General features: G+C 44.7%; 1 protein-coding gene across 2 annotated transcripts in view; it reads right to left on the bottom strand.

Annotated features, from left to right (window-relative positions):
* CAPN6 (calpain 6) overlaps positions 1-24,784 on the bottom strand; it is a 325,901-nt gene that overhangs the window by 37,505 nt on the left and 263,612 nt on the right. Inside the window, exon 2 of one of the 2 annotated variants that reach the window (XM_063141866.1) lies at positions 23,940-24,120. The exons of the other annotated variant lie outside the window; for it this stretch is intronic. Coding sequence (XP_062997936.1) covers positions 23,940-24,120 — 181 coding nt within the window. The remainder of the gene's footprint in view (positions 1-23,939; positions 24,121-24,784) is intronic. 2 annotated transcript variants of the gene reach the window in all.

The following is a 24,784-nucleotide window of genomic DNA, read 5'->3' as shown; positions in this document are numbered from 1 at the left end:
GTGAGGCTAATTTGACTGTTGACCCTGGAGGGTGGGTGGGTGCCTGTCTCCAATCCCTGTGTCCGGAAGAAGACTTTCCCCATAGTTCAGTTCCGTAAGCCATCCCTGTGGGGAGTGGAAGGGGAGAGTGTGTACACGTTCATTTTGAAAGGGCAGTTGACTAGCCCAGGAGATATGAATGACCATCAGACATAAGCGTTTCCAGCTGTCCTGGCATATTTACAACTCATTTTTCTTTCAGGCTGATTGTCAAGGCAACAGCAGTCAACAAAAATGGATGCAAAAGGTCAACCAACATGTGCCAAAGATTTGATGGGAAACTTGGACTTAGAAGCTTCGACATTGTCTGATGTTTCTCCACATTCTAGATCCAGCACACCCAATAAAGGCCCTTCTATGACAAAGTCTGAACTTCTGATAGCTGGGAATATATCATGGCTGCTGTGCTCTTTGGAACATAAGCTTGTAAATGCTTTGAATGGCAGATTTGTTCCTTGCTTCTAGCCTGCTTTCTTTCTTTTTAAAGGAAATGTATGCAACAACTTACGCAACTGTAATGGGAAAAAGAATGATATCATCAGAAGTTCTTTCAGTTTTGTGTCATTCTTATAATTGTTTGAGGCATTTCTGGTCAGTGTTTGACAGCAAGCATTCATTTGCAAAATGTGCATGGGAAATAAAGCACACCTTTGAAAATGGCACACAAATACGCTTTCATCAGTGAGAGAGAAAATGCACCATTGGGTCAAAAATGCACACCCTTGGGGTCTGGACGGGGTTGCACTCCCCCTGAAGGAGCAGGCTCATAGATTGGGGGTTCTCCTAGAACCATCTCTGTCACTTGGGGCTCAGGTGGCCTCAGGGCACGGAGTGCCTTCTACCAGCTTCGGTTGGTGGCCCAGCTATGCCCCTATCTGGACAGGGATAACCTAGCTTCAGTTGTCCACGCTCTGGTGACCTCCAAATTAGATTACTGCAATATGCTTTACGTGGGGCTGCCTTTGAAGATGGTTTGGAAGCTGCAGCTTGTGCAAAATGCAGCGGCCAGATTGATAACTGGAACCAGAAGGTTCGAACATAAAAGACTGATTCTGGCCCGCTTGCATTGGTTGCCTATATGTTCCCAAGCCCAATTCAAGGTGCTGGTTTTGAGCTATAAAGCCTTACATGGCTTGGGACCACAATACCTGACGGAACGCCTCTCCCAACATGAACCTACCCATACGCTGCGCTCAACATTTAAGGTCCTCCTCTGAGTGCCTACTCCGAGGGAAGCTCGTAGGATAGCAACAAGGGAGAGGGCCTTTTCAGTGGTGGCCCCCCAATTATGGATCGATCTCCCCGACAAGGCGAGATTGTTATCTTTTCGGCACCAGGTTAAGACTTTTCTCTTCTCCCAGGCAGTTAACAACATACGCTGAGTTTTAACTGACCCCAGAATAGCTGTTTTAAATGGATATTGCTATTTTTATGCTTTTACATTTTTGTATATTTGTTTTTAATGTTAATTGTTTTTAACTTTTGTAAACTGCCCAGAGACCTTCGGCTATGGGGTGGTATATAAATGTAATAAACAAACAAACAAATAAATAAATAAATACCTTTGGGGGGGAAATATGCACAGTTTTTTCGTGTGTGTGAAAAGGGGGAAAAAGGCAAAGCTTGCAATCTAATAGAGACAGGAGTCCGAACGACGCTTGAGATGGAATTTGGAGTGAATCCAGCTAAGAGTTTGCTGATTCACGTGTCTCGACTTACATTGGCTCTGCAGGTCTCAGGAGACCTTGGGAAGGGCTCTGCAAAGATCCTTCCCAAATTCCTTTCCTTGGAGATGCCGGGGATTTACCTGCAACTTTCTCCATGCAAAGAATGTGACTTACTGCTGGGCTACAGCCTCTCCCTAACCACAGGGGTGGAGAGAGCGTCCCAAGAATCCGGGTTTTGACGGCAGCGCTGCCCTTCATACAACACATAGCTCAGCTTTTAGGCTCTTTCACTGTGGATTTACAGTTTAGGTGGGTAAGAGAAGGTTGCTAAGAGACCAGGGAAAGCAGGAGAAGGAGAGAGAGCAGACAGCGAGATTAACAGCTGTAAAGAGCATTTATTTTGCAAGCTGCAGAACTGACTAGAAGAAATCTAAGGGGGTTTTGAAACCAGAGGGAGTTTCTAAAATGGCTTTGCATTGTCATTGAGAAGCTGGTGTCAAAGAAGAACCAAGATGGCCTGTTTTGTCCACAGCTCAAGAGGTTCTCCGTGTTGTGGCCTGCACCATGCAAAAAACTAGCTCCTTGCACTCACTTCTCAATCTCAGGGTTTCCTTTTCAGAAGGAACAGCTCCCCCATCCTGAGTCCCCCTTGTGTTCTTGGTATTCCCCCCTCCCCCCTCCCAAATTCAGTTTGAGAATTAAGTGTGAAATGACACTTGCTACCCCTGAGTTTGCTCCTACTTAATTTTTGTGAACCGCCCAGAGAGCTTCAGCTATTGGGCGGTATAAAAATGCAATAAATTAAAATAAATAAATAAATAAAATAAGGGATGCCAGAGCCCGCCTGAAGTCTTGCCACTGTCATTTAAAAAAAATGTAATAAACACCATCATCAACTACAGACTATTTAATTTCCAGTATTTAAAGCCTCCTCCTCCTTTCTAATAATGCTTTAGATCCACATATAGCTGAGAGAGCCTTACACGCTCTGATGGAAGGAAAATCTTACAAGACTCTCCTTCTATACCTGCTCCTTAAAAACAAACAAATACTCCCAGCAGAATGGTTCACATTTCATTAGCATCTCTAACCGCTGTATGCCCCCACCGCACAATTTGGTTTGTTTAACCGCTCTCAAATTATCAGCACTTCAGAAGGGTCTGCGTAGCCCTGGGACATGAAACCAGTGAGGGCTCTCCGAATGGAGCAGATGGCAAAATTTTCGAACTGGTACTCGGAAATAAATTGCAACACTCTTAAGCTGACAACCAGTTAGCATAGAGAACGGGTGTGTAACCTTTGAGCATACTCCCATTGGTGCCTATAAGATGTTTTCTCCTAAGCGTAATTGCTGTGTGGGCCCCGGGAGATGGAATTTTTGCTGAGGTAGCTGGTCAGGGAAGGCTGGAACACCCCCTCTCTGTGTTCTTCAGTGCCAGTGACTATCATCACATTCTGCACCTGGTCTATATTAAAATCAAAATCAAATCAAGGTAACCATGTCGTTAGCATTACATGTAATTAAGCCCATATTCTGAAGGAGAACCACTCTAAGATGATGTGATCTTTTATCTGTGGGGTTAGACACACACACACACATACACAGAGGGGGGGGGGTTGATTATGCAAAGGGATGACAGAAGGAATCCCTCGATTTTGGCTTGCTTCCCCATGTGGTGGGCCTATTTGATGTGCAATGAATTGGGCCAGCTGGTGGATTTGGGTGGTCAGGAGAAATCAAATGGACCCAAAAAGGGCTGGATTTACAAATGACGGAGATCCCTAGTTATGAATGATTCTGGGCGTGTATTGTAAACACACCAAGAAGACTTTGTCTTTTAAGAACATCGGTAACAACAAGATAATAACCACCAGAGATTTCATGACCTGCAATTCGACAGGGGTGGTGTATGCCATCTCGTGCCCCTGCCATAAGATCTATGTTGGAAAAACATCAAGAGCCCTCAAAACCAGAGTAGGGGAACTCTTATATAATTTGAGACAAAGTAAGGTAGGGGCACCCTTAGTCAAACACTTCCTGGAAAAGAAACACCCAGTTGATTCCCTGACATTCTGGGCAATCGAGAAGGTGAGAGGGAATGAGAGGACATTGAGTAGGAGGGAAGCATTTTGGATTTTACACTTGAAATCCTTAATCCCAGGAGGGCTTAATGAATCGATGGAATGGAATGTTTATAGTGGCCAAGTGATAAGCAGTATATAGGTTGTAGTAAGGAAAAGAACCAATGCCACAGAGAACAAGGGGAGTCAACATTTTGACTTAGGAAGGCTCTTTAAGAGATAAGAAGTGGCTCAGTCAATTAGGCATGATAAGAGACACATGGCCCAGATTGCCTGCATAGCTTTTAGTTTCGACACGCAACGCCAAAAATTACAACGCCATAGCTGCGGGTGAGAAAACCAGTGAGACACAGTAGCTCCTGCTAGCACAGCAACTGTTTCCAGGTTAGAGAGAACACGTTTTGGCTTCGTATTTCTATTTGTCTATTTGTATTTTTATGTACACATTACTGGGGTGTGTAGTGATGCAATGACTATAATAGTTTATATTCTATGTGAGGCATTGCCAGGGGAAAGTAAAATATCTATGGCAAGGTATCAGTAGGGGAAGATAGTGATTGCATATAATCAGAAATAAGTCATCAACAGGGAGGTGATAAATAAATAATAATAATAATAATAATAATAATAATAAGTTAGAAAAGCTTAGATTTTTGAAGTGAAAAATGTGTGGACTAGGGTCAGCAAACTATATTTTGTAATCCTGGGGAGGGATAAGGACAAAAGTGTTCCTAGAAAAACCTTTAGTCTCCACGACTTGTGGCAACTACAAAATCTGTAGATAGGAGTAGCTGAGGTTTCTACATGAAATGTTTCATTAATGCATGGGTGTTGTTCCTGTTTTGTTATTTTTTAAAAGAACTGTATATTTTATTATAGCTCCTGACGAAGGACGATACGTCTGAAACGTTGAGCAGAGCATTTTTGGATTTTAAGAAAAAATAGTTTTTAATACGTTCATCAAGCACCAGAATTGATTTCTCTTTTTAGCATCCTTACTTACTAACTGTATCTCAGATGATTGTATATAAAAAGGGGTTGCCATACATAAGTATTAATTATGGTTCCTGTTTAACTGGTAACAAATAACTCAAATCACAGTCTTTCCGGAACATTTATCTGCTCCATTGTCGTCTGGTTTGACATTCCATTGGCTTATTCCACATGGCTGATTTGAAGACTCCTGGAAAGGCCTTTGTTGTTAGGCTGACACCATGAAAATAAGTTTTATTTATTGATGATGATGACTGGGGCGCTGCATGAGCTGTTCAGCTTCATATTTTTCTGCCAACCCTCCCCCTCATCCTTTGCCTTCCCCTGTGAGATGCTATTAAGGTTCCTTGAGTTGTCGATGATTTCTTTATAGGTGACACACCAACCCTATTGAAGCTGGAAGCCCCTCCGATATTAATGGGGTCAAGGTGTCATTCTGCATCAATTCTACAGCACCAGTGAGTCGGAGAAGATGCTGTTACATATGCAGTAAATGGTGGAGTGCGGACTTTGCGGTCCCTACCACCCATCTTCTCAATGCCCTCTGGGCCCACCTCCAAGGAGCAGTGAAGGATGGAAGATGAGGACAAAGGAAGGAATGGGGTCCCCATGCATAAACAGACATGCACAGGGCTGGCGCATTGGAACATAGGGACACACGAAGCTGCCTTATACTAAGTCAGAACCTTGGTCCATCTAGCCAGTACTGTCAACACTGACTGGCAGCAGCTCTCCAGGGTTTCATGCAGGAGGCTTCCCTGCCCTCCCTGGGGATGCCAGAGATCAAACCTGGGACCTTCTGCATTCAAAGCAGATGCTCCACAACTGAGCTATGGCACCTCCCCGGTGTCCAACCCACTTACGTATACCCATAGAAACACGCACACATTGCTCATGTGCACATGCAACCACATTCACATCCCACATTTACATTCACGTGTGTGTCTCACATTATCCCACATGAATGCCCTTATGAATCACCAATCTATATCTATGAATAAAGTGAGGTGCAAATTTTTAAATAATTATTATAGTTTAAATAGAAATACAATAATCTCACTCTAGTGTAGACACTGTGTCTCTCTGCTCGGTCTACTGTCCAAGTGCTGTTGATGGGCAACTTTAAGACCCAGCGCTTCCTTCTAATGGTTTTTCTGGGCCTGTTCAGACAACAGGCTATGCCATGGTTAGGCCGCTAACCCCTTTGCAGCAACTGGTTAGTGAGCAGGTTTAAACGGTGGTTATGTAGCCACCATGGTTAGGAATGGTTCACCTGACATGCTAAGCCATAATCTTTCACTCCAAATGCTTAGCCACGGTGTCTTAGTATGTTGTCTGAACAGGTCTCTCTTTAAATCGAACAAGGACTGGACAAGCTATCAGACAGAAGACGCCTTCAAGACAGAGGACAGTCCTCTGACAGACTTCAAAGAGAGAACAGTTCTCTGTAAAAGAGGACACATGTCCAACCTACAGAAGACAGTTCTCTATCTGAAGGACTTCTATTTAAAGGGCTGCCTTCTGTTTGAAGGAGTATCCGATCCAAATCTGTCTTAAAGATAAAGAGCTTTTGGAAGGGAGAGCAGAAGGAGATCACTATCAATCATTACCATTTGGCCAGGATACTGTATGATAGTATTTATATCTAATTTTTTTATCTATACATATAAATTAGTGTATGCAAATGTTAGATGAATCTAAGTCCTGTCCTAACAGCCCTGCTGATCCAGAAAAAAAATAAACACACACACAAGTATGAGAGAGAGAGAGAGAGAGAGGTGAAGACATGTTTAATCTCTCTCTCTAATTTGGACTTTAAATGTATTTATCTAAAATGACAGGACAGATTCCTGGAAGTTCTTACCAATTTTCATTTATTACAAACTTCACCCAGCACTGATGTATTTTGAAATATGGACGGAGGGAGATGAAAATAACTGTAGAAAATGGAAAACAACATTCCTTCAGCCTCACTCGCCAGAGGGCATCTCAAAATGTTCTCAAACTGTTGACAGAAAGGGCCTCCCTCTTCCCTCCTAATTAATATTTCGAACATTGCCAGGCAGCGAGCGGAAGCAAACCTCATGAGACAGAAGTCTGCATAGGCGTTAATGCCGCTATGCAAATTTGTAGAGCAGCAAAGTTTACATTTTGTCAATAACTCTCATAGGAATAGGCTGGTGAAGAATGTGAAATCTCCTGCACTTTTACAAACAGCATAAATGCCAGTGTTTTTAATGCAGGTGGAAATGGTGGAACTTACGTAATGACTGGACAAAACATATTTGTTTGGGGAGGGTGATCATGAGGTCAAGATGCATGATGTTATGAAGTGAAATCCGATGTGGTGCATGCTACCACCTGCCAGCAATTCCCTTCTGCTTTTGAATTAAGACCATCGGGTCAATTTCCACTACGCAAAAGAATGGATCGAAATCTGACATGAGAATCAGCAACGTGCAGAGATTACTGGGATAACATTTCACTGTCTGTGGTCACTCTACTGCTGACCTGAGCATTTTTAATGTCAACAAACACATTTCCAACGGAAACTCCAAAATGAAAGAATTCATCAAGAGGTTTGTTTCTGTGAGGTTGGGCTTGAATAGAGAGAATGGTTTTCTCTCACATTACAGGTTAAGCTTTGCAGATTTTTCATTTGATATTGCTAATTTTATTTTATTGTTTTTAATGTGAGGTTTTTAGTTGCTGTGAGCCCTTTTGGAGGAAAGACAAAATGTTTTAAATAAACAAAAAAAGAAATAGAAAAGAGAAAATCTAGGATGTATTATCACAAACTACTGCTGCTGCGGCTGCAAATGGGGGTTGTTTTTAATTCAGCTAGGTATTTTTATAATACTCTCTTATAGTGTGGTGTTGACCATGATCTTATTTCAATGCTTTTGCTTTCATTTGTCTTTTTGTAATTTCTTCTTCTTCTTCTTCTTTTGTAAGTTCCAAAACAGACATTACTTTAAATCTGTATCTAGGGCCAGACCTACACCAAGCAGGATAAGGCACTATCGAAGTGGTATGAAAGCAGAATATGGAGGCAGGATCTACACTGCTGCTTTATAGTGGTATTGAAGTGCACTGACAACTGTCGGGGCCCATGACATATGCCATATACTGCTGTCATAGTGTTCTATCCTGCTTGATGTAAGTGTATCATGGGTCCCGACAGTTGTCAGTGCACTTCGATACCACAGTAGTGTAGATCTTGCCTAGTAGCTATGGGCATGTCTAGACCTAGGGAGGGCAAAGGGAGGATCTTGAGATGTGGTGATCGCAAGATCCTCCCCCTCCACACGTGGCGTGCGATGTCCTGGGAGGAAGAAGGACGTCATGCCCGCCATTTTGGATTTTTTTTTTTTGAAGATGGGCGCATGAGCGCTCCATCGAAAAGGTAAGGTGTTTTTTTTAAAAAAAAAAAAAAGTTCCTGCTCCCCCCTCCCACCCCAATGGGCACGGAACTCCTGAAGAGCTCTGTGCCCCATGCCTGGTTCCCAGTTCCTCGTGTTTACTTGTGAGGAGCCGGGACGAAACTGGGATGGCTGCCCAGTTTCCCGAGACCGTGGGAAAAGTCAGGATTAAAGCCATCCCGGTTATCCTGGGGAAAGGGAGGGATCATGTGGACACACAGGGATGATCCCGGGTCAATCCCTGGGATAAGCCCTTGTGTAGACATGCCCTATGTCTCCCTCTCCATGTTTACTTTAGAGTAAGTTCAATCTAGATTTTAAATGGCTCCCATGCCCCCATGCTAAGGTCCCAATCCATAAATATAAGATAGAAACACTGACAAATAATTAATTAAGTGCTCACTGTAATTATTTTGTATTCATTTAATCGCTGCCCACTGCACGGTTTGCATTTCATGAACATACTCATCCGTGTTATCTATCTCCTATTTACTAATAATGAAATCGTTCTCTGAGCGTGGCTCCTTCTGTAATCAAAACTGCAACATCCACACACAAGAGCGGGGTATCAACAGCCCTGAAGGAACCCCAAGTTGTGCAGATGTACAAGAACTTTAGGAAGGAAACATCCTAATGGAGAGGGGGGACAGCTCAATGAGAACTGAGCATGGCCAGTGGTCATGGAATGGTGCCTGTTCGGGAGGGAAACCAGTAACAGTGGAAGGTGAAGATGTAATGGAATACCCCAAGAAAGGGTATGACTGACTGGCTGGCAAAGTGTCTGACAAGGGAAGTATAATTTTTCTCATTTTTTTGTTAGAGAACAGAAAGCAAAGAATAGGAATAAATGGTCATTTCTCCTAACAACAGAATCCTCGTGTGGCGCAGAGCAGTAAAGCAGCAGTTTCTGCAGCTGAAACTCTCCCCGTGGCCTGAGTTTGATCCCAGCGGAAGCTAGTTTCAGGCAGCCGGCTCGGGTCGACTCAGCCTTCCATCCTCCTGAGGTCGGTAAAATGAGTACCCAGTTAGCTGGGGAAAAGGTAATAATGGCCAGGGAAGGCAATGGCAAACCACCCCACTACAAAGTCTGCCAAGAAAACGTCAGCGAAAGCTGGCGTCCCTCCAAGAGTCAGTAATGACTCAGTGCTTGCACGACAGGTTCCTTTCCTTTTCTTCCTTCTCCTAACAACTCAGGTAAAAAAATCCCACCCTGATCAGATTTCCCTGCTCAACATTGGAAGGGCGGAAGCTATGGATGTACCGATATTGTTAAACTCTAGGGGTGTGCACGGACCCCCCGCTCCACTTCACTTGCAGATCCGCCATTTTCCGGATTGGGCCGCTCCGCCCCGCCCCCGCTCCGCCCACTTCCGCTCCGCTCCGCTCGGAGCTCCGGATCCGGAGCTCCGTTTTCCCCCCCATAGGCTTGCACTGAAAGCTAAAAAATTATACAACTTTTTTTCTGTTCAAGTTAGAAACCTCACGTTTGGCACCATGACACCTCATGGGGGTATACACACGCACACCAAGTTTCAAAGCAATCCCATCATCCCCTGATTTTTGGGGAATTTTTGAAAATCGGGCACCCCATTCACACCCCTTTCCATAGCTCCGTCAATTTGCACGTTAGAAACCTCAAACTCGCCACCATGAAAGCTTATCCAGGGATACATACGCACGCCGAGACTCAAGGCAGTCCCATCATCCCCTGATTTTTGGGGAATTTATGAAAATCCAACACCCCTTTCCATAGCTCCGTCAATTTTGCACGTTAAAAAAACCCCTCAAACTCACCACCATGAAAGCTTATCCAGGGATACATATGCACGCCGAGACTCAAGGCAGTCCCTTCATCCCCTGATTTTTGGGGAATTTATGAAAATCCAACACCCCTTTCCATAGCTCCGTCAATTTTGCACGTTAAAAAAAACCCTCAAACTCACCACCATGAAAGCTTATCCAGGGATACATACGCACGCCGAGACTCAAGGCAGTCCCATCATCCCCTGTTTTTTGGCGGGGCTTTAACTTCCAAAACTCCAAGTGAGCGCAGGAAGGACTTCTCCCCTGAGTCAAAGCCACACACACACAACATCCCTGCGAGGTGGGCAGGGGAGGAGGGAGGGAAGGCAGGAAGGCATGCAGCTGGCATTTCTGGGGGCATAAGGAAGTGAGCCAAGGATAAGCCAGTAATGCATATAAAATGGAATAAATAAATAAATAAACAAAGGAGGGGTGGAATTAAAAGCAGCAGTGTTGCTGAATAAACAGCAAGAAGATTTTTTAAAAAAAGGCTATATCTGTCTTTTACCAGCAATAGGGGGACGTGCCCGGGGGAGGGGGAAGCAGCTGCCAGTTCAACTCAAGACAGCCACCAACAGCTCTGAGATTAAGAAGTAAACGCTCACTTCAACTCATAACAGGCATCGCTCCACCACTAAAAAGTGAACATTCACTTCAACTCATGATAGGCATTGCTCCACCGTTTTACTCTCTTTGGAAGGCTCTAATGGCCTTCCAGTGCAGGAGAGAGTGGGGGCACGTCCACAATGAGATGCCCTAGGGGAGCTCATCCCCTTGCACCACATCTTTTCAGTTGTTCCCCAAAGTTAGGGTGGGGAGCAGTGCTGTGTTTCTATCTCTTATTCTTGGCTTAGTAAATGATTTCAGGTTGTGTTTGTGCATTTGGTGGGGCTACTGTGTTAAAAAACATGGGGAAAAGCCCGTTCAGATGAAGAAAGAGAAGTTTCCCAGAATCCCAAGTTACCCGTTTTGCCTATGCCCTCCTCCAACTTTGGGATCATCATGACCTGGAGCTGACTCTGCCCCTCAGCCCTTTGAAAAAGGTATTTTTCCCGCCGATTTTTTAAAAACTTCTAGCGCGCGACCCGTACGACGCAGAAAGTTGAGAGTAGTCTCAAAATGACCCCCATCCACGACTCTCTGTGCACAAGAATTTTCAGAACGATAGCTTAAACCCCCCCCCCCAGTTATCCCCGATTCTTTCCCTCAATGCAATCCTATGGGCGAAAAGCCGAAAACGCCGTTTGAGCCGTGCGGTTGACCCGATTTTCAAAAAAATATAGCACGCGACCCACACGACGCAGAGAGGTGAGAGTGGTCTCAAAATGACCCCCATCCACGACTCTCTGAGCACAAGAATTTCCAGAACGATAGCTTCAAAAACAACCTAGTTATGCGCGATTATTTGCCGCAATGCAATCCTATGGCGAAATGTTTTCAAGATGGCGACCAGAGCGCTCCGCCTGAACTAGGAGCTCCGAAAAATGGTCGCTTCTCTTCGCCTTGCTTCTAGGGGTCCGCGGTCCGCTCCTACTCCGCCTCTGGGTAAGGCGGAGCAGGCCAATCCACTACTGCTTCTACGCTCCTAATCGGAGCGGATCACACCCCTATTAAACTCTTTCTGTCTCTGTTTCACAGATCATCAGACGTCTTTAGTTGTGTCATCTGCTCATTGAGGGGATCAAACCTTTTTTTTAGGGATGTCCAAGAATTTTTTTTTTGTTTCCTCTTGTGCAAATACGCACTTGTGATGTGCATTATGAGTAATGCACACTTGAGCAAATCCCACCCACGCCAAAGTTAAAATCTGTGGAATCCACCCAATTCTGAAAAAAAGCGCCAGTCCATTGTGGAATAATGAAGGACGGCTCTGTTTTCTTACTTTAAGGGGCATGTTCTTTGATGCTGGATATTAATTTCCTTGCGACAAAAGTCTCCATATCCAGTCATTAAGTTTTGCTATTTCTAATCACTTCCTAAGCAAAATGTAAATAGGTCAGAATGTCAATTATCTTGCCTCTGCAGGGCTTGAATGACCTAGGCCTGGGGGGGGGGGGAATGAGCAAGTTCTTTTCTCTCCCCCCCCCCTTTTTTTTTTTTTTTGCTCTCCAACACCTTTGGCTAAAAGGAGAAATGAAGATCCCCCTCTCAGGAGAAATAAGGCCAAGACTTCACAGATGCCCGTCTCCTTGTTCTTCATTCAAGAATCATTCTTGGAAGTCAGCTGGGAGGGCCGTGGCGGTAGTTCCCTCCTGGGATCCACCTGCTCTTCTTACCTGAGCTCTGCCCATAAAAAATGCAAACCTAGTCACAGCTTCATCAAGAAAAAGAGAGTTTAGTAAAACACCGAAGCAGAGATGCAAAGGGGGAAATAATTCTACAAGCCCTTTCAAACTCTGTGTTGTCATGACTGTCTAGACTTTAGGTGTTTTTATGAATAATAGATCAGACAAACTGTTCTTTTCGCCTCTCTGGATACACAGACAACTTCAGCGAAATGATTTCATCCCTTCCCTTTGATTTTAAAATATCCCTTGTATCGTTGGGGTGGGGTGGGGGAAAACATGGAGCTTTTGTCGTCCTTTCTTGGGGCTGAAGGCAAAGACAGAAAGGGAAGCCCCCGAAACACCAGCACCAGTTACCCTAAAGGGGTGTGTGCTCTTTATTTGACAACTTTCATTATTTTATTTATTTATTTCATTATTTATTTAGAACATTTGTCTCCCGCCCCATATCATTAGGATCTCAGGGCAGTGTACAGATAAAATCATACAATATAAAGCAATAAATACACACAGCTAAAAACAAACTAAACCATGAATCAAGTTAAAACCAATGTATAATTTTAAAGCAGTAAAAACAATTAAAACGGTTAAAACAATGTGCAAGCCAGGTGAATTTAACCATTAAAGGCTTTATTAAAAAGCCATGTTTTTACTTGGCGCCGGAGTAGAGTCAGCGTTGGTGCCAGTCGGGCCTCCAAGGGGAGGGCATTCCACACTCGGAGCGCCACAACACTGAGTCCAGTCCCCCCTGGCTACTTGGGCTTTCTGAAAAGCTCCATAGAGGACCTAACCAGAGCTGTGTCTACACCAGCCAGTACAGAATAATATCAAAGTCGTCCCTATCAGGCCATATAATGCACAGCTGGTCCTGCTGTGATCTCAGCTCCACCACTCAGTTACTCTGGGATTTCGCTGAATGGTTTTGTCATGGTCCCCCCCCCCCTTTTCACTACAATCCTGAAGTCCGCAGCCAGTGTGTCCCCCCTTTACGAGGTCGTTGCTGTTCGCCATGAGTTCTGGGATCAGCGAACAGTCAATGACCTGTGATAGGTTTCATAGAGACTGAAATCTCCACCACCCCTCCTCCCTTGCAAAAGGGCTATAGGTGTAGGTTAGGCCCAGGACTTCCTCCTTTAGGGCTTTCCACTGCTGCTGCCTGCAGTGTGTCTGAAGGCTGGGCGAGGCATTTTTGGTTGGGTTTTGTTATTGTCCCTTTAACAAGGAGGAGGAGGAGGAGAAGTTCTATTTTGCAAGAAAACAAAGAGGTTGTGAAAGGGCAGGTGGGGTTTCGACACAGCACTGCTTAACATTAACAGCGTTGCGTCCAGTTCTGGGCTCCACAATTCAAGAAGGATGCAGACAAGCTGGAACGTGTTCAGAGGAGGGCAACCAGGATGATCAGGCATCTGGAAACAAAGCCCTATGAAGAGAGACTGAAAGAACTGGGCAGGTTTAGCCTGGAGAAGAGAAGACGGAGGGGAGACATGAGAGCACTCTTCAAATACTTGACAGGTTGTCACACAGAGGAGGGCCAGGATCTCTTCTCGATCCTCCCAGAGTGCAGGACATGGAATAACGGGCTCAAGTTAAAGGAAGCCAGATTCCAGCTGGACATCAGGAAAAACTTCCTGACTGTTAGAGCAGTACAACAATGGAATCAGTTACCTGGTGAGGTTGTGGCCTCTCCCACACTAGAGGCCTTCAAGAGGCAGCTGGACAGCCATCTGTCAGGGATGCTTTAGGGTGGATTCCTGCATTGAGCAGGGGGTTGGACTCGATGGCCTTGTAGGCCCCTTCCATCTCTGCTATTCTATGATTCAAACCTAGGCCATGAAAGGAAACCAGGGATATTGGCCAATTCCAATAAACGACTAAATGTTGGGATTTTTTAAATTAACTCCTACTGCTTTTATATCATTGTATCCCCAGTGCTATTTTACTTTGCTGGCTTTGTGACCATAAGAAACTACTATTAATGATAGGATGGGGTCTATCCAGGCCTGGCCCTCCCATTAGGCAGAGTGAGGTGGCTGTCTCAGGTGGCAGATGTGGCAGGGCAGGAAGCAACAGCAAACTATTGGAGGACTGAACTGTGTGTGCCATGCAGTCTGTCCTGGGGCCCCTAAGCTACCCTGGTGCCCTCAGGTGCAATAGAAGATGCTCACACATGTTGAAGTAAGATTCAGTTGCAGGTCTCGACATCTTCCATACATGGAATGGGAAAGGGGGTGCCATTTGGTCCAATGCTTTGGGCCGCAAATTGTCTTGGGGCAGATCTGGGTTTTTCTGAACGTTGGAGAACTTTTGAGAAAGGCCTCAACGTCCCTCCTCCACCACCTGAGAGTTCTCTCCAAAGGCCCAGTAAGACCCGGTTCATTCCAAATCACGATGGGCGGCTTTTGCCTATCGCTAGACAGAAGGTGTTGCTCAACATGCTTGCATTGATGGTGGCCTGCAGAAGGAAGCCAGAGCCTTAATTTAAAATAAATAGCAATTTTTCTTGTGTGTAGATAAAGGCTCTTCAGCTAAAAGTGTCCCCCAGGGACTGAAGCCTTGGAGGAAGCTGGCTCATCTGAGCCGCCAGAAAAGATTAATTGAGTAAAGGGAGATGTACATACTAGTCGGGCCATTTGGACGGACTCCTCGCTCCATGTCATATAACTGGCTACTCAGACTCAGTCTAGCCATTGGATCTGGCCCAAGCGGAATAGAGTCAGACAATGAACACAAAGAACACAAAGTCCAAAACAAGGCAGAGAAAATATATCCTTCAGAGGAACAACAGCATCCAGCTTGGACTAAAACGAAGTCTTTTAATATTGTTGCATCTTCCAGTCCTTGGGATATTGAGTCATCACCCAGCAATTCGGACAAAAACCACAGTGGAGGGGAAGTCCGAGGCACTGATGACCTCTCCCCAAGGTGTAACTTAGTCCAACGGTTGTCTCTTGCGCCATTTTTACAAGTCTGCCTCTCATTATGTTATTTCTTTATTTGCATCCCACCTTTCCTCCAAGGAGCTCAAAAAGTAGCATACATGGACCGGCCCTCACAATTTAACCTCACAATAACCCTGTGAGGGAGGCAAAGGAAGGAGGCAGCAGACCACATCTCCTCGTCTGGCTGCCTGTTTCTCCCTCTTTTTTTTTGTGAACCGCCCAGAGAGCTTCACATATTGGGTGGTACAGAAACGCTATATATATATATATATATATAGAGAGAGAGAGAGAGAGAGAGAGAGAGAGAGAGAGGAATAAATTTGTTTTAAGAAGCTTTCTCTGCGGAGCTCCGCAGAGAGACTTCAAACTAAAATCAGTGCGAACGAAGGAGGCAGCGGATTGGTGCAAAATCGGGAAATGGGCCAATCACATTATCCTACCCTCAAAGCTCTGCCCACATGTCAAAATCCGACATAACTCCCCCAAAGACACACAGCCATAACGCGGTGCAAACTCAGACCCGATCTAAAAGTCGCGGTAAATCGTGGATGTGAATATGCGCATCATTGCAGATAAAACCCGGCACTGAGGTGAATGGATGGCTGCATCATGTAAGCTAAAATGTGAATATGTGCATTTAGGTCGGGGTAAAGAAGCCATATCGATAAGCCCCATCCCTCCATCGCTTTGAATCCTCGCCCAGGCTGCCTGCAAAAAGGTCCTACAGGAACAATTACCTCATGGTGTCTTCCCCTGGGCTTTATTTTAAGTGTGGGAAGCCGAGGAGGCTACAGGCTGCCGGAGCGATTCTTGCACAATGCAACACAGGACACCCGCACCCACACTCCTTGGCCACCCTCATAAGTACAGTAAGCGCAAGAACCCTGAACTCTAAAATGTTCTTCTCCTTCGAATTTATTTAAGAAAGTAGTTTTCTATCAAATTGAATGAGAGTGGTCGGGTGTGGTGGGGAGCAGGAGGGGAATACGTTTTCAGCAGAGCGCTACTTAAGACCACTAAATGTGCGCTGTTGAGTTTTGCTTTCTTTAGTCTACGGCAATTTTGCTGCATTATAGCTGCATATTTGTGGCCTGCTGCAGCTGGTGCCGTGTGAAGGTGCAGTTTCTATGGCAACACACCTTAACCGCTTGCCTTTGTATGCCATATGCATCAATGGAAGATAAGCCAAGGAGGGTGTTTTTCAGCTGCCCTAGCAAGGGATGCATTTAACACCTTCCTCTCTAGGTAGAAATAGCCTACTCCTATGTAACTGGGACTCAAGTCAGTCTGTTTCAGGAAAGCCTCAATACGGAGCAAAGAGTCGATGGATGGATGGTTACAGAAAAGCTCGTTGTAGTTCTGATGACAAGGACGCTGTAACCTCTTCCTTGCCTCACGGTTTGCGCCAGACTCATAGACTTCGCTTGTAATCTTTTAATAGAAAAGTGCTGCCACTTTGAACCACCATCCTTCATCCTGAAGAGGGTCATCAACTCACATACTGCTCATTAGAGTCCTTCGATAATTTACAGTCATTTCTCTCAGCCCTGGTGTTTGGGAATTGGAAACAGGGTTATCTCAGATGATATGGGAAAAGTCACAGAGCAGAAACAGGGCCGGCGTATATATTAGGGATTGATTCAATTAAGTATCATCAAAAGCGGATGCCAACTGAAGCAGAATGTGATTTTTAATTTAATTATTTTTTTTTATGATGGGAAGCAGTGGAAAGTTTTTGAAAGGACTTCTATTTATATAATATATATATGGCAAGTCAGTAAATGAGAACCGACTCTCCTCTGGCAATTCAGAGGCACATACAGTTGGAACATAGCTAAGATGGGAAGGGTTCTTGCACATCATTAAAGACAAAGAAGTGCAGCACCAGAGAGAGAGAGAGAGAGAGAGGTGAGAAGAGCACATGCTAATTTATATGTGTTTATTTATTTATTATATTTTTATACTGCCCAAAGGCCAAAGCTCCCTATGATGCTGTTTAGATGTTGTCTTTGCTCTGTGGTGGCTGCAAATTGGCACTGTGTCGATTATACGATGCAGCCGCAGATTCACAGACACCAGGGGGCAAATTGATGATGCTTCACTTTAGAAAAGTCAAGGACTCATCCCGACTTTTTTTCTTCAGAGTGAGGTCACCACGGCCCTTCCACCATGTGACCTCACTCCAACGTTGACCTGAGGGGCAGTCTGGGTGGATGGCGAAAGCTGATTGGTCGCTGGAAGCCAAAGAGGGCAGGGGTGGGTTCTGGTACCCAGATGGCCACCGGAAAACCCCACACTCCCTCCAGCAGTCTGTATAATGCACCGCCACCCCGCAACAGCGAAACCGTGGGGCTTAGCAGCAGAGCAGGAACGTAGCAGCACTGTGAAGGCAGGCTCCCAATCTGTATATGTATTATATATGTATAGGTACAGATTTAGAAATAATTGCTATAATTCAATAGAAATATAATACATTTCCCCATAGCGGGGAACATAAGAACATCAGAAGTGCCCTGATGCTGGATCAGACCAAGGGTCCATCTAGTCAAGCACCCCGTTCACACAGTGGCCCACCAGCTGTTGACCAGGGACCAACAAAGCAGGACATGGTGCAACAGAACCCTCCCACCCATGTTCCCCAGCAACTGGTGCACACAGGCTTACTTCCTCGAATACTGAAGGTAGCACATAACCATCAGGGCTAGTAGCCCTTTATAGCCTTCTCCTCCAGGAATTTATCCAACCCCCTTTGAAAGACATCCAAATTGGTCGCCATCACTACATCTTGTGGAAGTGAATTCCATAATTTAACTGTGTTGTGTGACGACGTCCTTCCTTTTATTTGTCCTGATGAAGACCATGTGACTTGTGTACCTGCTGCCCTGCTAATAACTGTTGATGGGCAAATCCAAAGCACCTGCTCTTTCTTAGAGTCCTTTATCTTTAAACCATTCTTGGGGTGGGCACCCCTTCAAATACAGGATGCTGTCCAACAGAGGTCTGTCCTCTGTAAAGGCTAGTCCTCTATTTGTCAGCTACCCTAAATTCCAAAGTTTGACAGAGCCACCCAAAATGTTAAAGTTCAATAAGACAGTTCCAGAATTCATCTGCTAGAGAGGCAGGCCCATATTTGGTTCATTTTTTATTCTTAATATAAATTAATTATGTTTGACTCGTAACTAATTTAATATAATTTCTTGCTCCCATATATATTATTAGGGCTGTGCTCCGCTCCAATTCGGATCACGAATCCAGAGCGAAGCGACCCGATCCGCCTCCGCCAAAGGCAGATCTGAATTGGGTCGGGGGAGCTGTGGATTGAGGTGAAGTGGTTCGCCTCCATCCGGAGCTCCGAATGCATGTAAGTGAGGGGGAGGGGTGCTCAGCTGGCAGCAGCGCAGTCCGTGCAGCAACAGCGGCAGAGCCAGGTAAGGGGGAGGGGGGCTTAACTGTGTCCGTTGCAGTCTGGCGCAGGCTTCAACTGAAGCCTGCACCACACCACGACAGAGGCAGGTAAGTGAAGGGGAGGGGGCTTACCAGGCAGCGCCGCAGCCCATGCGGTGACGGCAGTGGAGCCAGGTAAGGGGGCAGGGGGGAGGGGGGCTTACCTGCCTCCGTCACGGTCTGACACAGGCTTCAACTGAGGGCCAGGCCTCAAGCCACGAAGCGGTTCGGAGGGTCTGTGCACAGCCCTATATATTATATTATATTATATTATATTATATTATATTATATTATATTATATTACTACATTGAGAAAGCCAGATAATGAAATCAGACTTCTCCCAGATGCCAGGGACACTTTTTCTTTTTCAAAAAATCATTGAACTGGCACCTTCAAGTGTTGAAAGGAAAGAGCCCTGAGAGATCCAGATAAATAAGTTTCCCAAACCCTCCCCAATATCTCAGCAGTGGTTTGTCAGTGGAGCCATCAGCGCAGGCCTTTGGGGCATATGTCTAGGGCCTCACTCACTGAGCAGCAGGGCCCCCAACACAGCTGGCCATACGTGTCACACCTTGGTTAGCTCCTTTAGAGGTCTAGCTGGTTCTGATTGAAACCGGGGAATGGAATCACTACCCCACTGACTTCGGAGCCACCAGCCCCACTGATTTTGAAGTAAGTGAAGTAATGCGCATCATCATCATCATCATCATCATCATCATAAAAAAACTCCCATTCTCCCTGTAAAAACAATTAAATCTAGAATCTAAAATTTCCTAACGGCACCATTGGATTTCATTTTGCAAGTAGGCACCGCATTCCTGTCGTTTCCAGCTGTCTGCCCCACACAAGACCGTTCTTTATTGTTATGTGCTGTTTCCCACTTCCCCGAGGGGTGAGAGGCAATCACTGTGTTTAGGATGTGAGAAAGCCCTGGAGAGGCTTACCTTGTCTTTGTAATAAGTGCAGTCCTTGTTTTATTTAGGGAAGGCCAGTTCGTTTTTCCAAGCCTTTTTTTTTAAAAAAATTTTTTTTTAATCTTTTGCTAATTTAAAGGGTTTTATTTTAACGTTTTCTGGAAATGTTAAAGATCTGTTGAAACAAGGTTTCTGCTTCCCGGAGCCTTGATGCATTGAATTTATTCTTTGCTGTTTAGTTTTGTTAGGCTGCATATTTGATCTGTTGGCTTGTATGACTTTGATTTGCATTTTAATATTTCATCATTGCAGGCCACCCTGGGAAATTTCTTATTGGGCAGCATAAAAACCTGTCAGTGAATGAATGAATGAATGAATGAATAAAGGCAGAGCACAGCGGAAGCAAATAGACTCCTAAAGAAGCCATCAGAATCCTCAAAGAAATGGCATGACCCCCACAAGTCTTTCCAAAGCTGGTCCAATCCAATGTACGGCTCAAAACCTCACAATTATCTATCCGATTCTCTGTCACTACCTTAATGTTATGCCATCTGCGCCCCTTCCTAGAGTTGGAAGACCTAAAGATGGTAGTGCACCCACTGGTAACTTTGAGGCTCTACTTCTGCAGCGCACTGTACAAAGGGCTACCTTTGTGCTTAGTCCGGAAACTTCAACTAGTTCAAAATATGGCAGCCAGTTTGGTCACCGGCACACCTACGGGTGGCCATATTACACCAACTTTAAAATCACTTCAATGGCTGCCAATTAGTTTTTGGGCAAAGTATAAAGTGTTGTACGTGGTTTGGGTCCAGGTTACCTGTGGGATCGCCTTCTCCCGTACAATCTGCCCCACACGCTTAGGTCCCCTGGGAAGGGTTTACTCCAGTCAACAAGAACAAGGTTGACAACCATTACCCAGAGGACATTCTCTTCTGCTTCACCCAGACTGAGGAATGGCCAGCTGGGAGAGATCCACCAGCTTAATAGTCTTTCTGAATTTAAAAAGCTATAAAGATGGATCACTTCTGGCAAGTGATCCATCTTTATGGATCATAAAGATGGCCTCATCTAGAGTATTGCGTCCAGTTCTGGGCTCCACAATTCAAGAAGGGCACAGACAAGCTGGAGCGTGTTCAGAGGAGGGCAACCAGGATGATCAGGGGTCTGGAAACAAAGCCCTATGAGGAGAGACTGAAAGAACTGGGCATGTTTAGCCTGAAGAAGAGAAGGCTGAGGGGAGCCATGATAGCACTCTTCAAGGACTTGGAGGGCTGTCACACAGAGGAGGGCCAGGATCTCTTTTTGATCTTCCCAGAGTGCAGGACACAGAATAACGGGCTCAAGTTAAAGGAAGCCAGATTCCAGCTGGACATCAGGAAAAAACTTCCTGACTTTTAGAGCAGTACGACAATGGAACCAGTTACCTAGGGAGGTTGTGGGCTCTCTCACACTAGAGGCATTCAAAAGGCAGCTGAACAACCATCTGTCAGGGATGTTTTAGGGTGGATTCCTGCATTGAGCAGGGGGTTGGACTCGATGGCCTTGTAGCCCCCTTCGAACTCTGCTATTCTATTCTATGAAGTGTACCCAGTTGAATTTAAAAAAGTCTTAAAAGATTTTAGGATTTCAATAATGTATTGGTTTTATGTTTTTTTAATCAGTTTTATGTATTTTATATTTCTGTATTCAATGTTGTTCCCCGCCTCAATCCAGAGGGAGAGATGGGTAAGAAATAATAATAATAATAATAATAATAATAATAATAATAATAATAATAATACCACTATAAAGCAGTAGTGTAGATGTAGCTGAAGAAAGACCTCAGCACCCTGGGAAAATGTTGACTTCAGAGTCCCCCTCCCCCAACATTGGCTAAAATCTCCATCAGCTGTAAGTGGGAAAAGAAAGATGTTTCCATTAATACCAGACTGGTTACTATGGATCTGGGATATTTTATATATGATAAAATTTACAAACCTATCAGAGTTAGAGAAGGCAGAGAAGCAGACAACAGGTTTAGTGTAAAATGAGCATTTTTAATGTGTTGCAAGGGTGGGGAGCCATTTTGGGTCCAGGGGTCCAGAGATTTCTCCCTCCCTCAGAACGCTTAGTGCCAGATGTCATCAGGCATGGACTCTAAGACATCACAGGTGGGCCCCTGACATCATCAGGTCCCCAGTCAAAGCTCTAGCAGCCTGTGATTTGGACAGTGATCAAGTTTTCTCAGGTTCTGGAAAGCGTGGGCAGAGCAAGGGCCACTAAGGCACAAGCTTTGCTCCACCTTCATGTTCTGCACAGAAGACAAAGGAAGAGCAAAACTAACTTAGCCATATGGGGAAAGTGATGGAGGAATCAAGGCTCAGTTGCTCTCCTGCCCTTTCTCCTTTCTGATGGGTGTTGCTTTGTGGAGGGTGAGAGACCTCACTCCAAGGCCTATGGGTGTTCAACATCCCTGATGTATCAGACCATGAAAGTACAGGATTATTTATTTCCTTATATAATACTGGATGTAATTTAACAATTGTTACATTTATTTATTTGGTGATATCGCTTGTTCTTTCTCTTTTTTCATGATATCAATCAAAGCTGATTGAGGTCTTGGGGAAAATAATGAATGACGTTAAGTATTGCTACCTATCATCTATCTATCTATCTATCTATCTATCTATCTATCTATCTATCTCTATCAATTAAAAAGACACCCCCTCCTCTAATATGAACTCCCTGAGTTTTCATTAATGTTCAAGGCAGGGTTGATGAACTCCAGGCCTGGAGAGAAGGGCAAATTTGGCTCATATGGAGTTCCAATATAGCCCTCCAGGATTCCCCAGAAGGACCCACTCACTAAGCTTAACTCTGCCCCCTTTTCCTCCAATCACCAATCTTTTGATGGTTTCCTACCATTTTTGTTTCTGTTTCCCCCTTTCAAAAGGTTGCATTTACAAATTCAGCATGCAGTTTGCTGCAGATATTAGTTCCTTCAGTTCGCTGTGTCTACAAACACATGAAGTTTTTCTTCTTCTTCTGCAGGGTTATATCAATATGGATATGTACATAGAATCATAGAATAGTAGAGTTGGAAGGGGCCTACAAGGCCATCGAGTCCAACCACCTGCTCAATGCAGAAATCCACCCTAAAGCATACCTGACAGATGGTTGTCCAGCTGCCTCTTGAATGACTCTAATGTGGGAGAGCCCACAACCTACTTAGGTAACTGGTTCCATTGTCGTACTGCTCTAACAGTCAGGAAGTTTTTCCTGATGTCCAGCCGGAATCTGGCTTCCTGTAACTTCAGCCTGTTATTCCATGTCCTGCACTCTGGAATGATCAAGAAGAGATCCTGGACCTCCTCTGTGTGACAACAGTTTAATTATTTGAAGAGTGCTGTCATGTCTCCCCTCGATCTTCTCTTCTCCAGGCTAAACATGCCCAGTTGTTTCAGTAACAGAAGTCAGTATGTATTGGTCACAAACATACCTATGCATGCATACAGTTCCACAAAGAAGCTGGAAATGGAAGCCAACCATCCATGATCCCATTCTGGAAGCAATTTTAGAAATTCTCCTTTTTGAGCCAAAACTGAGGAGGAGGAGGAGAACAAAACCATGGAACAATTAGGGAGGGGGGGAGAAACAGAAATGGAAATTTGCTCATCCTTGTTTTCTTCATTCTACTCCCAAGAGGGCTTTAGCAGTTGCCAGGATCATAAGAAAGTCAATTATATTGTTTTGACCATCGGGCCTAATGAAAGACAATGAGAACATAAACACCGCCCAGCCCAAACAATGATTTATTTATTTATTTATTGCAAAAGAAGCATTTAAACAAAATGCAGATGATGCAAATCAAGGGAGAGCCTTCAGTTAATTTCCCACATAGATTTTGCCTCCATCTGTTTGCACAAAGAGGCAAGAGATGGTGGCTTTCTTAGTAACCAACCAGCCTGTCTTCATTTGTAAGGGGGAAAAAAATAAAATAATTTAAAATGGACCCATAATGAATCCAAGGACAGGGCTGGGGGAAAGATGAACTTTCTCTTGCTTCCTTATAAATATGATATTGAAAGACATAACGGGGAATGGTTTCTGTGCATTCTTCATATGGAACCTTCCTGAAACGTGCATTCCGAATGAATGATACAGTTCCGACATAACAGGAGACTATGGTTAGTTAACCCTGGAAGTCTTCAGTCATGGTGTGAGAAGAAGGACAGAGGAGAGAAATGGCAGCATGTGTGCCCGTAAGGCTCAAGATAAGTTACCCCCAAATCAGACAATTAAACAGACAGAACTCTCCCAAATCTTGGAAATAACCACCAGGCCCATGTCAAATGTGCACTTCTTGAATACCTTGGGGCGTTTCCATTCCACTTTGCCCGGTGGAGGACCGCTGTAGAAGAGAGATGCATCAGAAGCTGGAAATTCAGGGTCTTCAAAGAGCTTCCTTTGTTCAAGGCACTCCTGCTTGAGGTCTTCATACTTTTGGTCTTTGAAGGGTTTTACTGAAGTAGTAGAACTCATGGCACTATGTCTGGACAAAAGGAAGACAGATTGTTTTGTAGACCCCGCTTATTGCTGAATCAATTTGACTCAACACATCAAGAAGTACATTTAGGGCAAGAGCAATAATCTAACCATTGATCTCAAATGATGGATCACATATTAAAATCAGAATTCAGATGGAGCTGAGTTGATGGTCTGCATACTAATAACGAGCTGCGTGTCTAAACACTTGTGGCATTCTCTCTCTCTCTCTCTCTCTCTCTCTCTCACACACACACACACACACACACACACACGGACATACATGAAGAGAGGGGGGGCTATTCAGATGACACACTATGCCATGATTAGGCTGCTAATGTTTTTGCAGCAAATGGTTAGTGAACATCTTTAAACTGTGGTTGTGTAGCCACCATGGTTAGAAATGGTTCACATGACACAGTAAGCCATAGTGTTTAGTTCAAAATGCTTAACCACCATGGCTTAGTGTGCCATCTGAACAGGGTGTGAGAGAAATGCAGTCTTCCTTTGTACAAACATAGGAATGGAGCTCAGACTCTATTCAGCTATCTAGGCTAGTAGTATTGTTCACTCTGAGCAGAGTTGGCATCCAGGATCGGCATAGTTGGGCACCTGACGAGGGCCCACATCCAGGCAGGGGCCCACTGACAAGACCCTGCTTGTTCACCTGC

This window comes from Elgaria multicarinata, chromosome 15 (genome assembly GCF_023053635.1).
Source record: "Elgaria multicarinata webbii isolate HBS135686 ecotype San Diego chromosome 15, rElgMul1.1.pri, whole genome shotgun sequence".
Taxonomy (NCBI): Eukaryota; Metazoa; Chordata; class Lepidosauria; order Squamata; family Anguidae; genus Elgaria; species Elgaria multicarinata.
The sequence above is the reverse complement of the archived record's forward strand: the minus strand, read 5'-3'. Positions and strand labels throughout refer to the sequence as shown.